Source organism: Hirundo rustica, chromosome 12, assembly GCF_015227805.2.
Source record: "Hirundo rustica isolate bHirRus1 chromosome 12, bHirRus1.pri.v3, whole genome shotgun sequence".
In the NCBI taxonomy this organism is placed as follows: domain Eukaryota; kingdom Metazoa; phylum Chordata; class Aves; order Passeriformes; family Hirundinidae; genus Hirundo; species Hirundo rustica.
Window position 1 is genome coordinate 13,435,508 of NC_053461.1, and position 19,452 is coordinate 13,454,959.

At 40.9% G+C, this 19,452-nt stretch overlaps 1 protein-coding gene across 1 annotated transcript in view; it reads left to right on the forward strand.

The window, feature by feature from the left end:
- Nucleotides 1-19,452, forward strand: part of PTPRG (protein tyrosine phosphatase receptor type G) — a 395,690-nt gene that overhangs the window by 320,822 nt on the left and 55,416 nt on the right. The window contains exon 13 of the mRNA XM_040076808.2: nucleotides 6,371-6,503. Coding sequence (XP_039932742.1) covers nucleotides 6,371-6,503 — 133 coding nt within the window. The remainder of the gene's footprint in view (nucleotides 1-6,370; nucleotides 6,504-19,452) is intronic.

Here is a 19,452-nt window from a genome sequence, read left to right on the forward strand (position 1 = left end):
ACTTTGTTGAAAAGAAAAAGAGAGGGGAAGGCAATGAACTATAGCTGTGAAATTAATTCGGAAGAGTGGCTGCTGTGCTAAACTGGCATTTCATAGGAAGCTTGGTATATGTGCTTCTAGCTAATTTAGTTTATCTGCAGGATTCTCCCTGACTGGGCTTTGAGATATTCTCCCAAATCAAAGATCATTGCTGGTTTGTTTCTCAACACAAAACCTACGTGCTCTGATCATCCAAAACAAGGCACCTTCTGCACTGGGTTACCTTCTGATTTTATTGTGGGGGGTGGAAATCTTAACCAGGCGGTATTTTTTATTTGTCCTGGTGAGAATTCCAGTGCTCCTGTACACTCCAGCTCTGGATGTGTGCACAGCAAATGCAAGCTGCTGGAAGCGTGCCCAGGTGATGTGCGTGTGCAGCCGGGCTGGGGTGGTCAGGGCTGGCCCCCGCGGGCCGGGCGCTCCCGGTGCTGCCAACGCGCCCCGCGGAATGGCCGCACGTGTTCCTGCCTGGGGAGCTCCGGGCACCGGTGAGGAGAGCCGCAGCGAGCAAACGGAGCACCCGCGTGGGGATTTATTGTAGGCTGGTTTATTTAGCTTTGGGTTGATTGATTTATTAGACAGGTTTATTTGGGCGGTTATGTGTATTACCAGAGCATTTATGAGATAGTGCGCTTTTTTGTTTGTTGTGGGTTTTTTTTGGGGGGGGGGTTACTACTATTGTTTGTTTTGCTAATGGACTGTAGAGTGTTCTATAATTTTCTTTTTCCATCACAGCTGTTCTAAAATAGAATGAAAAAGCCTTACATATTTATTTTTCCCTACATTGATAAGCACAAAATGCAGATGTTGTGCATTCAGTTATATCTCAGAACCAATTTAAAAGACAAAGCTAAATCCAATCTTTAATAACATTTGTTACAGAAATGCTGACCAGTCTGTAATGCTGTGAATCATAGCTGTTCTGTTAGAGATCAGATTAACAATGCAGAAGCTGAGAAACTTGCAACTGATTGTGCTGATTTATTTTTTTTTTTAAATACACTACAATTTTTTTTATCCTCCAGCTGGAAATCCTCAAAGGCCAGTGCTGCCACTGAATATGGTCTGAGATGCTTGTCAGGCAGCTTTCAACATGTCACTTGTCCTAAACACCTTTGTGTTAGGAAGGAGGCCTCTTGGGAGTGCTACCCGTGAGAAGGCACTTGGGCATGCAGAAGGAGCTTTCCTTTAGGCTGGATCTAGGTTACCAAGGACACAGGCTGGTGAATAAGACTAGCACAGAGCTTAAGACTAGTTGCTTCAGCTTAATTTTTTTCCCCGGTAACATGGAAATTTGCAATTCATACAGACAGACCTGACCTAAGTCATGCCAGGAGTTGAGTTCAGTGAAACTCCAGCCATAGCAAAACCTCTTCCTGTGAGAAAGGGCTTTAAAGGTTTTCCATAACAAGGTAAGGCTGAAATCAAGACAAGAGGGCATTGTCAGAAGTGTCTGAAAGGATTCCTGAGCATCAGGACAGCTAAGACTGTTAAGACCACTTCCAAAGTGAGCAGAAAGCATCCCTGCAGTTTACTCTGTCCCAGTGTGAGGGCCAAAACATTTTTGGATGCATCTTTTCTCCTGGCATCTTTTCTCTTCTGCAACTTTTAAAAGCAGGTTTTAAAAAGCTGTCATGGTTTCAAAAATGGTTTTGTGAGTAGAAAGTTTAATCATTTTAAAGAGTAGAAAATTGTTTTGTAACAATGTGCATTTTTAAAATTAATTATATAGCATCAAATTAGCAGTTTTAAGGAGGTAACTGAATGGGGAAGTACTCATGAGTGTGCATGATTACAGGAGAACAGGGAACTCATGAGAAATTACAGGGAAAGTGCAAGGCCAATTAGTACAGCAAGGCTCATTTTCTTTTAGTGCTTATTTCACATGTACATACACACACACCTCTCCTGAGGCCATGTCATTGCTTTCCAAATGGCATTGGCCTATTTTCGCCTGTGGTATTGGCCAATGCTAATGATTGTCTTCTGTCACCGAATGCCTGCTTGCATTCTTTTCTTTCATTTTCCTGATCATCCTTTTCTCTGTTTTGGTGCCCACGTTAGACTAATTGTACTTTTGATCTGCAACTGTTACACACACAGCTGCTCAGCATTGCCTGTGACTCGGGAACCTGAAAATCAGAAAAAACAGCAATTAAAATTACACTTTCACAAAAGAGGGAGGAAAAAAAATAGAAAAGAAAAGAAGCAAGGGAAAAAGATGAAAACCAGGATGATTCAGTTTAATCAGGCTAAAGCAGATACTATCCCACAGAATTTCAGTTGACTGTGCCAGACAATTAAACAGATCCTTTGGTTTTTACTGGAGTTAACAACTGGGTTGTTGTAAGCAAAGTAATAGCTGTGGGGTTGGGGCAAAGGCCTGAGTGGTGAGCTGAGGACAGAGAGATGGGTTTGATTCCTCATCCAGATTTCAGCCAGGTCCTCGTACCCCTCAGTGTTCACCCACCTCTGCTGAGTTCTGCCATGAGAGGGCTTTGTAGAGACAGTGAGATCATGATGTGCAGGGTTAAATTTCCAGCCTGATGTATGCATTTAACAAAGACTGAATATTGGGTTTTAGAGCAGTCTTTGCCAGGTCTGAGGTTACAAAAGCCTTTTAGGGATAACCTCATTAGCATAATTAAACATCTGTGTAATTCTTCTCCATCTGCAGCAAGGATTATTAAGCTGTGTTTTCATGTGGCACTTCAGCCATTTCCACACAGAATCACAGAGTGTATAAAGTTGGGAAGAACCACTGGTCTTGCTTGCTCTAGAAGGGTTCCCTAGAGCATTTTAATCAGGCTTGTGTCCAGACAGCTTTTAAATATCTTCAGAGATGTACATGGCAACTTACAGGAGCAAACAGCAGAATGGCTTGAAAATAAAAGAATTGAATTATTAATGCCTGCAAACTATGGATTTCAGTTCTAGGATTAAATATGATTGACATCTGTTACAAAGCAGTGAAAAGCCATGCTTAGTAGTGCACAGCCTGTGACTACTGCAGGAGTGCCTTGAAGAAACAGGGGGTAACAGCTGCACCCTGACACAAGCTTGTATTAAAGGTAATACTTCTTTAAGAAACACGGGTTTGCCTTTTCGTCATTTAATAATATTGCCAATACTATTGTCCAGAATTAATCAATACCTTTGTGTAAGTTCATAAGTTCATTTACTCAAGGGAAAGATGAGCAAGCTGAATTTCTTTTAGGAGACCGTGTGGTCTGAGGCAGTTCAGCAGCAGGGCTTTTCTTTGGTTAATGGTATCTGAAATGGTACAACAAACAGAACTTTGTCCTGGCAGTTTGTGCAATGGCAAGGAATGATAAAAGTAGATAGGTTATATAGTACAGCTATGGTTGCTTATTATAGCAAGCAGTGTTACTTAAGGGAAATAAACATGTTTCTTTTCTCAGGAACCAGTTTCCAAGAATACACAGAAAAAAAGCACGTTTCACAAACCGTAGAATGCCTCTTTCTTACCTTGACCTTTGCACAAGAATTGCGCTGCCAGAGCCTCCCTGGCTGCCTGTTGCCATCCAATACTCCCTGTGCCAGGGCTCATCCATCCAGTGCCTGCCTGGAACTGCTGAATGGGTGGTTCACAGGAGTTAGGGACTTTTCCAGACGCAGGAGTAGGTTTAGTAGTGCCAGGGTTTGTATCACGTGGGACCTCCTGAAACAGATATGCTGTAATAATTTTTATTCCTTCCTACTGGGATGAATTCCAAGCCAGTAAAAGGCAAACTGAATTAATTCAACGAAGGCATATGCCACTGGAAACTGTTTACATTTCTTAGCAAAAATGGAGTTTCCTAGTCCATTTTTTAAGCTTCCCCCATCCCCTGCCAAGTACAGCTTATGGTGGGCACTGTTACAAGGATATGCTGTTGACACTACCAGGGCTTGACATTCTTGCTTTGGAAAAGAATGAAATGGTAACTTTTTTTGTTTCATAGTGTTTTGTTGTATGGGAGAAGAGGAAACTGTAGAGGCCTTGATCTGTCTTTGTGTGTGTGTGTGTTTTCATGTCATCTTTTTCCAAGTTATCCAGCGTGCTGGCTTTTCTTAGGCTGTTGTGCCATGACACTCAAGACAGACATCAGCTGTCCAGCTGCACTGCCCTACCTCTGGCTCCAGCTGCCATTCTCGTACAATTTTTATTGGCACTGGTTTGTTTAAGCTCTCACAACACGTTACTTAAACAGTGGAAAACACCTCAGACTTTTTCTTCAAAGCCAGCACAGGAACAATGTCTTCTGAAGCACATCACTGCTTGGGCATTCCCAACTGGAATTTTGGGGCCAGCCATCAGCGTTAGGGAATGCCATTTGCTGTTCTGGCACTCAGCATACTGAGCACTTTCTTGTCCTCACATCTGTGGCACAGGGAGTTGGCAGGGGCAGGTAAGTGCATTCTCCACACTGAACTGACTGAGAAGAGCATGGTGAGCACTGTAGAATTTAATAGTTTGAATTGGGACTCCAGCCCAACCTGTGCTTACAATGGAACTGAATTTTCTTCCCATGCAAACAGAAATATATGGGTTTGTGTTGAAAGATGTGGAGGTGAAACTAAACAGAATACTGTCATTGGAGAGGACTGAAGCAATACCCTAATGGTTATAAGGTGGTGGGACTATTTGGCTCTCCTACAAAGTCTTATTGCATCACGTGGCTTTTTGCTTTGTCCCTTTTACTATTCTGTTTAATAACACCTCACAGGCTTACTTTTTTCATGCTCTTAAATTATTTGAAATGCATTGGTAATAACTGATGCCTCAAGACTTAGCATTTCATAAGTTTGGCAAATATAGAGAGTAAGCCTTTGCTCTAATTTGGGGGTTGCTCTTTTCCTTATTCTTTGCTAGTCAAGGAATTCAAAGATGTTCAATCAAAGTGCACGTTCACTTCCCCCAAACATTCTTCTGATTAGCATGTCATTTAGGCTGCTTGCTAAAGGGCATTACCTCTATCAACCTAGTTCTCAAAACTAGGAAGATTTCTTGCTGGGCTTGCAGCAGCCTGCAGCCTTGCTCTGTTTTCAGCAGTCAGGCAAAAGCATTTACAATTAACCTTTACTTCCACGTTAGTTGAATTTTACTCCTGCCTACGGAGGAGTATAATCTAAATGCTATTAAAATAGAGTATGACTTCATATTATGTGACATCTGGTGACTTCCAATTATCTGTGTTTTGCCTGCCTATGGTGAAAAGGCAATTACGTTCTTCTGGTAGGATTTGCAGCAGTTTCAGAAGATATAATAATACAATACTGAATGAGGGCAAGGAAGCATGTTGGTAAGGAAAGACTCAAACAGGCTTAAAAGTAGAAGTCAAGTGTGCATGTTTCAATCCTTGAAATCTGAAACTGTTTGTACTAATCCTTTCCCATTATGTCCTGTTGACAGGTATTGATCAGCCACTGCCTGTTTGTTAGGAAACACGAATAAGATATGGAATCTGCTTCTGCATTTTTCTTTTATCATTCTGTCTAAACCAATTTATTCTTCAAGTCTACATGAATTTGCACAAATTAGATGACTTTTGAAATACATTGGTGCAGTGTCTATGCTCATTGGCTCCGGTACTTGCAGAACTTCTAGATATTCATCTTATATATGATACAATAATTTTAGTGAGATGTCATGCAAAAAGTGAAGCGAAGTTAACTCAGCCAGATCTCAGGGTATTGACGAACTTTAATTTTGTTCAAAAGCTGTGGCATAATGATTTCTTCTGTCAGTTACAACACATCCTATCCATTCATTCATCCACCCATCTTGACAATCCATATGCTAAAAAGTGCTTTCGTATGCAGGAACCCACCAGATTGTGACAATTCTGCAAATGATGTGACATGACACCCAACATGTTGAGGATTTTTTTATTTTAAGATAGCTACCAAGAAATTTATTTCTAAAGGAAAGTATTACACAGAACTTTGCAAACAGGGCTGTCCTGCACTGTTGAGAAACAGAGTGCATTTATCTGCAGATGCTGATGCTGGAGCACAGCATTGGCTCAGTGGGGTACTCCACATCTGATAATAGGTGCTTGCACAAAAGAGTCCTAAAAGTGTCTTTCAGACCGTAATTACAGGCAGTAGTAAATTCCTAGCCATATGTGGCAATAAACACCATACTTCTGTGCTCTCATGTCTCAGACTGAAGACAAATGGAGTCCCACCCTGCAGTTAGAGGATCTCTGCTCTGTTTACTCATAGCATGTAAAAGGGATAAGCTATTTGTTTTGTTTACACATTTTTCCATACAGTAACTCTTTTTTCCATGCAGTGATTGGGGTTTTTTGTGTTTAACACACAGCTGGCAAGAACAGCTCCAGCATGGCCACGAGACCTTCTCCTGGTAAAATGGAATGGATCATCCCACTCATTGTGGTCTCAGCACTGACCTTCGTGTGCCTCATTCTTCTCATCGCTGTGCTTGTCTACTGGAGGTGAGCCTGTTTCTTTATCAGTGGAAACTGATTAGGATTTGAAACACATTTCAGGTAGTGTTTTTAATGTGGTCCTGTGTTTTTTTAGTTTATTAGACATTCCAATGATAGATGCATTAGAGAGTTGTCTGGGTGCTAGGATAGCTTTGCTGGTTAACTATTCAGCTATCTTAAATATTGATTCTTGTGTCACGAAAATGAGGCTGGTAGAGCTCTACCAATGGTAGAGCCAGCTGTAACAGTGACAAATATTTTCGCAATTAGTCTCTCTGAAGTAGCTATAAAAAATTATCTTTGTCTTGGCCTTCGGGAAAGGTGGTTGTAGCAGAAAATCCCAGCTGGACTGGCCTTGGTTTCAGGGGTGTCTTTGCCACAAACCTCGTGTGTATTCTTATGCAGTTCTTTCCTTCCTTTGACTGTACTTCAAGAAAGTGGGATAAGCTGCTTTCACATTCCGCAGCAATGCTCTTTAGCATTGGTGAAGAGGTCAGAAGTGCAGCCTGCAAGGTCTTGAAGGTAAAGATTGCCTCCTACAAAGAGACACTGTCATTCACACCAGTGGACATTGGTTCAGTGGTGGAGACCAGGATTAGCATCAACAAACCCCTCTCCATTTAATTTAGAGTATACTAAAACCTGCAGCACCTGCTTGTGTCAAAATCAGAACCCAGAGGCACCGCATTTGTCTGGAAGTTAACATCAACCAGGGATAAGCCACATACAAGGTATTTAGGAATTATTTAAAAATCTGATTAGATGGGATAGAGGAAAGTAACTTTGATGAGAAATACCAGCCCATTGATCATTATATTTGCAGAATCCGTTAAAAAAGTACCAAGCTAATTTCCAGTACACCCATATTGCTGACAATTAGTTGGCCCAATTGTGGAGGCTGAGAACATTTGAAGGAATTAATAGATGGCAGTAGTCTTGTGAAAAGAATTTCTGTTAACATTTGTAAGTAATTAACATCATTGCAGTAAGATGGTGAATGAAATTGCAGTGGTATACGCACAAAAGCTGAAATAGGAAAGGTTCTAAAGATCCCATTGTGTTGTCCTTTTTGTCAATATATATTGTCTTTTTTTGAAATACTAAACTTGGTCATATTCCCACCAGGCAAGATATGGTATATCTCAAAACACCAGGATGAAGGATTAGTAGTATTTATCTAGTGTTGATAGAAAATGCTCTTCTAAGGAGGAAAGGTTTTGAAATACAATGCTAACAGCAATTACCTAGAAGAATGTTGGTACCGATCATCATGTGCAAAATATTTCCATTTCTTTGCAATTTCACTAGTAGAGCGAGAGAAATAATAGTAAAATCTGTGTCTAATTTGCTCAAAGAGTAACAATGCCATCCCTGAAAATATATTCAAGTTGGTGGAGAATAAAAATTAATACAGACATGGAAATTATGTCATGTAGCATAAATATGAAAGCATGTAGCATAAATATGATAAATATGAGGCAAGAAATAAAGGAACAAACTTGAGAGGACATATGTACTACCCTCAAATAATCTGTTTTTGGTTCTGAGGATTTTTAACAAATACAGTGAGTGTATTAAAAACACACGTGTGTTTTAGGACAAATCAACAAGCAACTAGAACACAAATCATCCCCAGTAACATTTCACATTGTGCAAACCATGTCACTGAGGCGGCAGCACAGCATTTCATTTGCAGTGTGATTGCCTTTCCTCAGGGAAAAAATGAAATGTTTATCTCAGTGAGTGTTTTAAAGTATGGAAAAAAGAGATTCAGAAGCACTGCAGACTCTAATTCAGAAGTTTGAAAGGAGCAGTAATGTGGATTTTCAGGAAAAAATACTTAGCTAAAGATGTAATGGGCAACATACGGAATAATTTGCTGAATAACACCGTCAAAGCAAATGGCATGAAAACGAGTTTGAGACAGATATTTCAGAGGAGGAAAGATGGTATTGAAGTGCACAGCAGAGAAACACTTATGATGAAAGGATAACCCTCAAGGGGACAGGCGTACTGGACCAAGGGTCTTTCCTTGCACAGCAGTACTTTGTTTTGGTGTTAGAAAAAACATTATAAATCAAAACCCAGAGAACTGGAGGTAGCAGAGGAGACATAGATGCCCTTGGCAATGCACTGTGAGGGTAAAACAAATTTTATTTTTGCATTTTTGAGCATTTGTGGAATTAGATGATTTGAGACTGGAGGTGACATAAGCGGAACAATGAAGCAGAGAGAAGCCTTCTGCTTGTTTCCATCTCATCAGTGCCCTATTATCCAGGGACCAAAATAAGGAGTTAGAGAAGTTGCTTGGGAAGGTTTGGCGAAGCATTAACTTTGTTTGGTCTCTTTGTGGCTCATTTCATGATATAGCAAAGAAATAAGTTTTGTGAGGAAGACTTGTTGTAAGGAAGCTTCATTTTCTGTTCCTTTTATTTGAAAAGGAGACTGTCATTGTTTGGTGAAGATTTCCTTTTTCCATCTGTTGAGCTTCCATACTGTGTTTTAGAGACTCCTTGTAACTGAATATATTTGGAAATGATCTGTGCCATTTCTGAACAAGACTCGCTTATTTGCAGAGGTAATTGCTGTTCTCAGTTCCTTTTTCATGTGGATCCTGGACAAATGGTGAAAGAATATGACTAATGTTGAAAAGAAAGGGTCACTTCCATCTTTTTTGTGTGGTGGCCATCTCAATAATGAAAAGGGATGGGAACTTGGAGGCAAGCAGAGCTCTGAATTACCTTTCTACTAAAGTTTCCTGGATTCACTACTTTAAATGTCACTGCTGCACAAAGAGGCCTGAGTGATTTTAAGCTGGTAGAGTGGAAGATAAACTAGGTCAGCATAATGAAGCTGCAAAAATTGTGCTGCCTTTTATCCCAGAAAAATGAGGAGAGCACAATCACAGGGTGACCACGAGCCATGACATCCGCTGGGACCTGTTGGTAGTTGGGCTCCCTGGGCAGGAGGAACAACGATGCCGTAGTTCAGTTGGCTTCTGCGCGTCTTTGATTCCTCTTGAGGAAAAGCTGGCCTGCCTGATCTGTGAGCTGTCATGGGCATGATGAAGGGGACTGTTGCTCCCAGGACCTCTAGTGCTTAAATTGGTATCTTTTAGCATGAGGTTGAGAATTTGTGTCTTAGCAGACAGAAAAGGTGAGGAGACCAGATCCTTGTTTTACTCGCCATATGGATTCACCATTCGCTTTTGCAGTGGCACAATGGTGCTTCTTTTTCTGTTCTCTTTCTTTTTATACTGGTTCCTGAAATTTTGTGCTGTAGGGACAACAACTGAGTATTTCTGAAAACTGTACACTGGGATTTTAGGACCTTCACTTGGAGCACTGCTAGCTTGTCTAGAGCCCATTAAAATGTGGGCGTCATGAGGTGCTGTTTCCCAAACACATTATTTTTTGCATTTCTGGGCATTTGTTTTGCATCTGTGATTTTATACCCAGACTTAGTATCATGAGATCCATGTGCAGATCTTCAAGGTCAGTTTAAAATCTGACTTGGATTGTCTGCAGTCTTTGCCACTGTTACTCTCGCAGCCTTTGCTACAAGCTCTGAGAACTGCAGGGTGTGTTTGGTAGTGACCTCCAAACTATTTAGGGATTGAGTGTGACTTCCGTTTTTTTGCAACAAGATGGGTTCCTATAGTATGCTGAGCTGTAATATGGCTTGAAACATGTCTTTTCTAGAATTTCCACTATATTCTGTAGCAAATTGAACTAGTCCTGAGTATCGACACTTGGGGTAAACATAGGGTCAACGTCACTTTCATCTTCACACAGGTGCAGGAGGGTGAGGTGAGTCAGGAAATCTACTGAAATATTTTCATACACAGTAAGTTCTGTCATTTGGGCGGAAAGTAACATTTCAGGAGAGTGTGGTAACTTTCCACTGTTTGTTTTTCATTCTGATTTTTAATCTAAACACTGCAGTCCTATAGACTGTGGTTTCAAAGGGAAAAATAAGCAGAGAATATTAAGAAGCAATTAAGATTTTAGAGTTTAGCCAACAGCAACTTTTAAATGGAAACTAAATTATAGCTATTTCTCATTTTCAGCTAAGAGGAAGAAATTCATTCACGACTATAGCTGGAGAGTTTTCTTTTCCTTTCTTTTGAACAGATACCATAATTCACCTTGAATTATTGCCACCATCAACATCATGATCCCAAAGACAAAGTGGGAATATTGTACTGCATTTCTTATTAAATCAAGCTGTTTATACAGTACTAATATGTTTACTTTCAGGGGGGATTTTTTGGAGCAACGCAGCTGCTGCCTTTCAAAGAACAAGCAGGCTTGTGTTGCTTGTTTTATAGCTGTGTGTGTATATGAGACAGCTTGGGAAAAAGATGTCTTTAATTTTCCTTAGGCAAAACCCTATAGAATTTAGTAGAGAGAGTTTTCTTAGGTTTTTGTTAAGCATCCTGTCAATTGAACAGAATCATTGGAAGAAGTCCTGTGACAGAGCCTTGTACTTCCCTGGCAGTGCCTTTCTGTGCAGGAGAAATTACACTGAGCGCCAGGAGATGTGTTCTTTTTTCTGACTCGGTCATTGATTTCTGTGGGACCTCAGGCCAAGTCACTTACGGGTTGAGAGTGCTGTTGTTGAACTCAGTGGCAAAGATCTCACTGGGAGCAATCTCAGGTGTTCGATATTTCACCGTCTAAGTTCTGACACTGGTGAAATAGCACTGAAGAGGGTTGGTCAGCTGTATTTGTATATCAACTTGTAATATAGCACCAAAAGCTGAAACATAAAGAACCTTCATATTTGCCATGTCTAATAACCGTGCCTCAGAAAACGACCTTTTGGTGTTAGATTCTAGGGAGCTTGCACAGCTGCTTAGCTAAGAGAGAGTTAAAACTTGATTGGGAGAAGAAAAAAACAAATTCTGTCTGTACCAGGTTGTAAAAAGTGCTGAAATTGTTACCTGAACCTATCCCTAGGTTTTATTTTATGAGTACACGATGTATTGTTCATCTACTGTACTGATTGGAAAAGGAGCGTTGCAAATTTACAGACCATTGTAAAATTGTTTGTATCATTTACAATGATAAAAGCTTCTTTCGGCTTACTCTAAAATGTTTGTGATTCTTCTCATTTTCTCACCCATGGAGGATGTTGAGTGGTAACACTTTCTGAGACCCTGGGTGTTAATTTTAAGAATGCCTCAGATGCAGTTGCATGAGTATTTATTTCAGCAGCAGCAGTTCAGGCAGGGTTCTCTGTTCCTGCCCTTGTTCTGCCCTCTGTGATCCCATTGCAAATGTTTGTACAACCATGTGAGGAGATGGATTGTGAAATAATCCATGGTTAAAAAAAAAAAAAAAAAAAAAAAAAAACACTTTAAAAAAAAATGAGAGGAGTTTTCATGTCCTGATTTAAACCAGATTAGCTCTTAGTCTGGTTCATGTAGTAACAGGACAGAGCTGTACCAGCGTAACTGAAGGAGCAGCCCAGTGCAGGAATGAGAAGGATGGATGGGGATGCTCACTCCAGCATTGTCCTCAGCGATGCCTGAGGACCACATGTAGGTGCTTGTGCTCATCCTGGGGATGGCGGTGCCCCAGAACTTGTGTCACCACAGGCACTGAGGAGAACTGATAAGGGCAAGAGACTTCCCTTCTCCCTGGAGACAGCCAGCTCCCCAGGGAGACGAGGGAAAACGTGGAGGTGAGTGGCGTACCTGAAATTTCTTGCAGTTCTATTTCCTTTTTTAGTGCCCAGCTGTGCCTTGCTCATACTGAACAAGGCATGCCTTTTGTTTTCCTCTGGGAATGGCCACATCTAGTCTCATATGATGAGAGATGGGGCTGGGGCAGATCACTGCCTGGTAAATGGGATGCAGCCTAGCCTGATTTGGAGTCCTCTGATCTCTTGCTCTCAATCCAGGCAATGCAGGAAAAGCACTTCAGCTCTTATTGCAGAAGATCCAGGTTGTGTGTGATTTTGCCAGTGCCAGAGGTAAAGGCACTGAATCTTAGGCCCTTCTGTGTTCAGTATCTCGAAATGTTGCTCATTTTCATTAAAAGGGAGCAGGCCTGTGATCAGCTCCCTCTTATCCCACTCTGGGGCCTGACCTCGTCCTCTCTGCCAATGTCAGGCCCTCACTTTCAAGCCGAATGTTCAGGGCAGCCGCTGGTTGCTTGTTCTGGCTGTTGGTACGATAATTTCAGCACTCAACAGTCTTTCTTTATGAGGAAAATCAATATGAAAACTTCTCTGGCAGCGTCTCTGCTCTTTGATCCAGCAGGACACAGCCTGGGCGCAGAGCCCACGGGCGGAACCCAAGACCAAAGCCGAGTGTGCCGCTGCTGCACTCAGGGTGTTGGCTCTGGCCGTTTCATGGGCTCCTCCTCCAGGGCAGCTGAGCCCAGCTGATCCCAAGGCTGGTGGACACGTGGCTGGCTCCATGTGGGAAGGGCTGAAGCAGAGGAGCCCAGGACCTGCACCTGCAACCATACCTTCCCCATCTTCTCCCTCCACAGCCATTTCCCACATGGCTACTTTAGGGCCTTCCAGAAATCATGGGAGTTGTCAGTTGTTATAGTAACAGAACCCCTGCTGTCAAATTGGCCCCGAGATGCCCGTTCGGGCTTTTGAACAGACTAACTCAGGCTCATTAGACAAAAAAGAGAGAGAGACAGATTTGCAGATGGAAAGTTGCTTTTTAAGCATGCTGGATGATCTGTTAAGAGCTTGACTGTGGAAAGGGGCATGGTCTCTCATTATATGCCTGTTACTTTTACTCTTTTTTAATTAACACTAGGTTTAATTTTTTTGTCACAAAACAGAATTCTACAAGATCCCATTTCCTTCTCTGGTGAGGCCAAAAGTGACCTGCTGCTTTACAAACCAACATATTTTGTCTTGAGAAAGGAAACAGATATTTGCTAAGCTTAAATGCAAATCAGTGGTGATTTCCAGAACTATCAGGTTATTGACAAAGCTCAGAAAATACTACTTTTAATTCTAATGATAGAGCATCGGGACCAAAATCAATAAGCGCATTCTAACACAGGAATGTCCCATTTCAAGGAAACAGATTTTCAGATTTTGCTTCAGGTTTAGACCTGAGCCATCCCACTAGTGTTAACAGACTGATTCCTGAATAACTTCTACCAGCTACAATAGACTTTGCCATTGTAAATTTGAGTCCACATGACTGAGGAACCTGTATCATCTTTAGTGGGTACTCAGGAGTAATGTAATTGCAGTATCAAATTTCTTCTTGCCAGATATTTGAAGCCATCTTCTTCCTATGCCCCACATGGCCAGCCTTCATCTGAATTTCATGAATCAGTGTTCTCCTCTCAGCTGTCCTGTAAATAAAAAGCAAATACAGTTTTATAGCAGGCTGATGTATCTCCAGGTGTAAATAAGAGAGGACTCTGGGGTTTTCTATGTGATTCACCTTTTCTGCAAGGAAGATTGTTGCATCGGGTGGGGCAGGCAGAGCAGTTAACAGACAGGGGAAGCAAGTGCTCAAGTACATGAAAGGGGTCTGCATGGAATCTGTGATCTTCTGCCCCCATTGTGCCGTGGGTGTGAGGGGCCTTTGGCTTAAATTACAGCAAGAGATAAATTTCGGTTGGACATTAGGAACAACCTCATGATAGGAAAGACAATAAAGTGGTGGTCTGTAGAATTTCCATCATTTCTAGGTTTCAGACAAGGTTAAGCAGCTCCAGTGAGGAGCACCACAGGAGTCCCATCCCTCACAGGACCTATTCTCCAGTTCTGCGGTGCCAGCTTGAAAGCACACATGGAAGCTCAAGAAGAGAGGAGGGATGTGATAAAGAGGAGAGTGTGATAAATTGCCCTGTAAATCACAGGCTAGAAGCCTGCCTGTCACTCTTAAACTGTAGCATGTGGGACAGTTGCGTGAACATCTTTCTGCAGGCACTTTTATGGATGTGGCCACTGAAGTCAGTGGGAGCCTGGATGTGCATCACCTTTATTTTGAAGGATAATGTCAAGCGTGCAACCATGAGTCACACAACAGGACAATAAGTGCTTCGGGTGGAGTACTAGAATTCAAAATATCATGTTGGTGACCTTGAAAACTCCCAAACATAAAAAGTATAATTTTTATTTTTAATTTGCTATATGATGTGTCCTGTAAGAGCTGAGACATTTGTGCTGTACTTGGCCCACAGTCCATCCTGAGGGGGGAAGCTTAAGCAAAAGGCTTGGCAGCAAGTTGGAAAACTGCTATTGACACCCCTCCTCGGTTTTTTGTTTAGAGGTGTAGCAGAATTTCCCCAACATCTCCAAAGATACCTTCTTCTGCAGAGAGAACAAAGGAGAATGGGCAAGGGCAGCTGAGGTCAGGCAAGGAGGGATCTGCACAGCTGCAGTCAATCTTACTGTTTTGTCTCTGTGGAACTAATTAAATGGATTAATTACAGACATATTTTTTTCTCTGGAAATGCTTTCCCCAGTGCTGTTGTAATGGTGAAGTCTGGGAAAAAAAAGAGCAAGATTTTATCTGTGCAGTTACTGGCTTAATAGTTTGCCATGCATAAGTAAACAAATATTTTTTAAATATCAAAATATTCTTAGTAATCTCTATTAAGAACAGGATTTTGAGTGCTCAGAAATAATATGCCATGAGGAGTGTGGGTTTTCTCGTAACTGCAGTGGCAGAGGATTCTGGGTACCACTGGCATCTCCTCCTCATCTGCTGGGTCTGTTGTAAGTTACTGTAGAGGAAACTCTTCTACAGCTTTAAAATTTTTGAACTCTGACTTTTAAAGCTGTGAGATATTTTAAAAGAGAAACAAACTTCACAAATGCATTTTGTGAAATTATATGACTTTATGAAAAGAAGGCTCTATTAAGAAATTGAGGCACTATTTTTCTATTCTCCTTCCCAGCTCAAAGAAATAATTTGCATACTCATTGTCAGTTGATCTATTGCTAGTTAGTTTCTTTCCTATAATATTCTTAGTATGTAAGAGTATGAGTTAAAGTGTATACAGGTATCTCTGGAGCAGATTCACTCTCATAAACTGGTAGGTTCAGAGCTAGAGCAATGTCTCAGACATACCGTGAATGAAATATCCTATAATACAGCTAGATGTACCCTGAGGGAACAGTATACTTCTGCTGTGAAACTGTGAATTAACCACAGCAACCAGATAAATTATATTTTTTCTCTCTCCTTGTAACCATAAAATATAGCTATTGAAAGGCTCAATCCTGTCCTAAGTCCCATGGCAGCATTTGGACTAACATTAGCACCAGCTATTTCACAGCAGGTTGCAGTCTGAGTGTAAAATTATAGGGTAAGAATATTAAATCAATTCGGCAACCTTAGCTGCTTGGATAAATACTGGGAATCAGCAAACTAGTAAAACAATAACAAGCAGGGGTGAACTTCATTTTACTGTTCTTAAAACCTGTGCAATTTGGGGAAAAACGAGGCCTTGGAATGCACAACACGTTGTGCTGCTATTACAAATGTTGCAAGTACACTAATTCATTCAGTTTATTGTACAATGCTGACTTGGTTGGTTTAAAAGAAAACAGTTCCTCTATTGCTATAAACAGCATGTGTTTTACTCTATTGACTTACAGGTTAAAATCCATTTGAGCTCCAACTTCTAAGCTGAAATCAGGCGTAGGCGGTGTGCCTGGGTCTTGATTGGTGGGTTGTTTCATGTTTTGGAAACCCTGTCTTTTCCAGGAAAGAACAAAACCTTTTTGAAATGTCCTACAAGTTGACATCTATAAAGTAGTAGAAATAAGCCAAATTTGAATGGTAAAAATAATGTTAATGTTAAAAAAAAAGTAAATAAAATCAAAACAGTTCTTATTAATGACAAATATTCTATTCCCTGAAGGTTCAAAATTGTTTTATGTTTCTGATCAAATTATCAGTTAAATGGATGGATTTCTGCACAGTGATTCACTCTCTAGAGCCATTTTTTAGCCCCCATCAGAAAGTTTTCAGAGAATGCTGGTAAAATTCCTCACATTTTTTAGGAACCACATCATCATTCAAAATTATGATCATTTAGTCTCCGAAGTCTTAAAAATTTCCTAAATTTCAGTGTTCATCAGTAACAGTGACTGGTAGTGCAGACATGAAGTGAAATCTGGGAAGAGGCAGTCCTCATACCTGCCTTATTATTTCAATTTGTTTTGTTGGGTTTTGTTTTGATTTTTAATAAAAGCTTGGCACATAAATGCACCAAAATGATAAGTCTCTGCCCATTCATACAGCTCCTTATTTTTGAAGCATTCATTGTGCTGTTTCAATCAAGGAGTAAATGGGTTTGCTTTGCAGGCTCAGAAGAGCAAACTGCAAATGCTGCTTTAGTCAGTTAAGGCTGAATCCAGACTTTATCCACAGAACCAACATTTAGACAACAGCAAAAAAAGATTCTCCTAACCTAGATATTATTGCAGGCTTCATACCCATATCAATGAACTGTTTTCACCACTTTCCTCACTTTTAGGTAGAGACAAGCCTTTTAACTTAAAAGGGCTTTTCCTGCAATCTGTTTGTTTTTCAGCAAGCTTTTCTGTAGGTCTCACATGACAGAAGTTGAAGTCATGTTTGTTGTTAATACCTTGTCTCCCTACAACTGTACAATTGTCCTGTGTCCTTGTTCTAATTTTGGGGGTCTGGAGGGGAAGAGAGAAAATGATGAACAGCTTATCAAGCACCAAGGACATTTACTTGGTTTGTATCTGCCATAGTTATTCTGAACATGTTTGTGGTGTGGAGAGGTTTGTAAACTTTGTATTTATTAGCAGTAATTCCTTATATAGAAAAAAAAATTAATTAAAGCACACCATTTGCATGCACAAATCACCATAGTTTGACTTGGGTGCTATTTAATACTGAATCTATCCAGGCAAAGCAGTTGTATCTCTGTGGAGATCAATCCTAAAGAATAAAAGAGATGAAAGGATTTTTTAAATAATTTGAGCAAAGAAAAGATTGTCTTCTTTTTCCTGAAACTATGGAAATAAAGTTTCTGCTTTCTAAAGGAAAATATAATAATTAGGAAATTTGCAAATGGAAATTAGCCTGTGTTGGCCTTTGTCTTTATTTATATGATTAAATGCAGTCTTTAATTAGCATATATATTATTCATGTTTCAATATAATCCATTTTATAAGTCCAAGTTCAAATATAAGAATCAAAATGGGCTTGATGCACCCTATTGTTCACATGCAAAGCAGTTAACATAGATGTAAAGATATGAGGTGAATTGAAACATCCATATTTCATAAGGATGCAGTCTACGTTTTCTGAAATTATGGCTTGAACTCTTATTTTTAACTTTTTCTCATTTGCATACATATTACTCCCTGTTTAAATGATGTGTTAATTCTATTCATTAGACTTCAGTGGATGCTTCTGACTCTCCTGATAATCAAGCACAGGTCCCTGGGAAGCAAATTATGGACTTTCATGTTGCAAAACCCATTGTAAACGTGACATTTATCACTGCAAAGCCAACTCCTGTGGAGCACTTGGCTGCAGTCAGGAGGCCAGAAGCCTTTTTCTTCTGCTTATGGTAATGATTGTCATCTGTGGATAAGGAGCTGGCACCAGGTCCCCAATGGCTCTTCAGAAATGGTTGGACACTTCACAACTGCTCCACAGTCTTGATGGTAAAAATGCCAGTTCAGTTCCTTGAGGGAATAGTTTGACTCAGGTCCTCACACAAACAGCTTCAAGAAAATGGGTGGTGTGGAATTTTCTGTTAAATATATTCCATTCCATATAATGTGATGGTGGAGACCAGGATGGGGGACCTGACCTACATGGGCTCTGTACTGTCTGAAATGTATTTGGCTGTCAGAGCCAGAGTGTGCAGCTTTGGCTTTGCTGTGCTTCCAAAATACATTTGTGCTTCAAAATCTGGAAAGAGAGCCCTGAAAGCAAAGCACAAAGGTGACAGCAGTACAGCAGGAGTTCTCTCTCCATTCTTTAGGTGTTACTGAGCCATAGCCTTTTGTGAATGTGGGAAGAATCTGTGGGAAGAAAAGGGGCAGTGAAATAGTATTGGAGTTAGGTGTCTGCTGTTGCATATTGATTTGCCAAGGCTGTGTCAATTAATCTCTTTAATTTTAGGTATGAAAGCATTGTTATCCCAGTGGCAAACCCAAGGTAACAATTTTGGAAGGTTTTATGCTGATGGGGTGGGCCCTTAGTGGTGTCACACAGGGATTTGCTGTGTGTGCTCTGATTAATAAAAAATTGGTGGGAAGAGGAAGGATTTATATTGGCATCTCTGTGTGGAAATCCTTGACATCTCTAAAAGCCCATAAGTATAGTTTCCATCTGGTGTTTTGCAGAGCCTGGACCTTTTGAAAAGCAGTGCTTATGTGCTGGAGGGAATTAGTTGAGGTCTTTGTGATAGCAGAAGCTGAGAGTTCAACATGTGGTTTTGTTAGCCACAGAGCTACAGAGAGCAAGTTCCCTGTTGGATCGCTTAAAGGTACAGGTGGAGACTATTAGAAAGAGACCTGTTGTCCCTGCAGCTTAGTTTTACTCGAAGTGTAGAGAATAAGAGAGAAGAGATCACTGCATTTGATACACATTCTCAGCAGCTGCTTCATCTCCTTGTGTCTGGCTGTGCAACCTCACTCTCAAGGTCTTTCTGCATGAGAAACAGCTGGGCACTGCTGAGCACAGGAGAAATGATCCCCTTTCACCAGCCTTTGGGATAACCCAGGCTGCAGCTGGGCCCATGGGGCAGAGAAAAATCTGTGTGTTACAGAGTTGCAGTGCTGTCTGCACTTGGATCTTCTCTTTCCTTACCACTGCTTCTTTGTGCTGAAACTGTGCAAGGGAATCCTTGAGCTTTATACCTGCATTTTTGAAACACTTAAACCCATCTGCAGCCCTCTCCTCCTTCACTCCCTGGACAGTGAGTGTCGAGTCCAGTGGGGCTTCTGTACTGTAAGGCTGGGA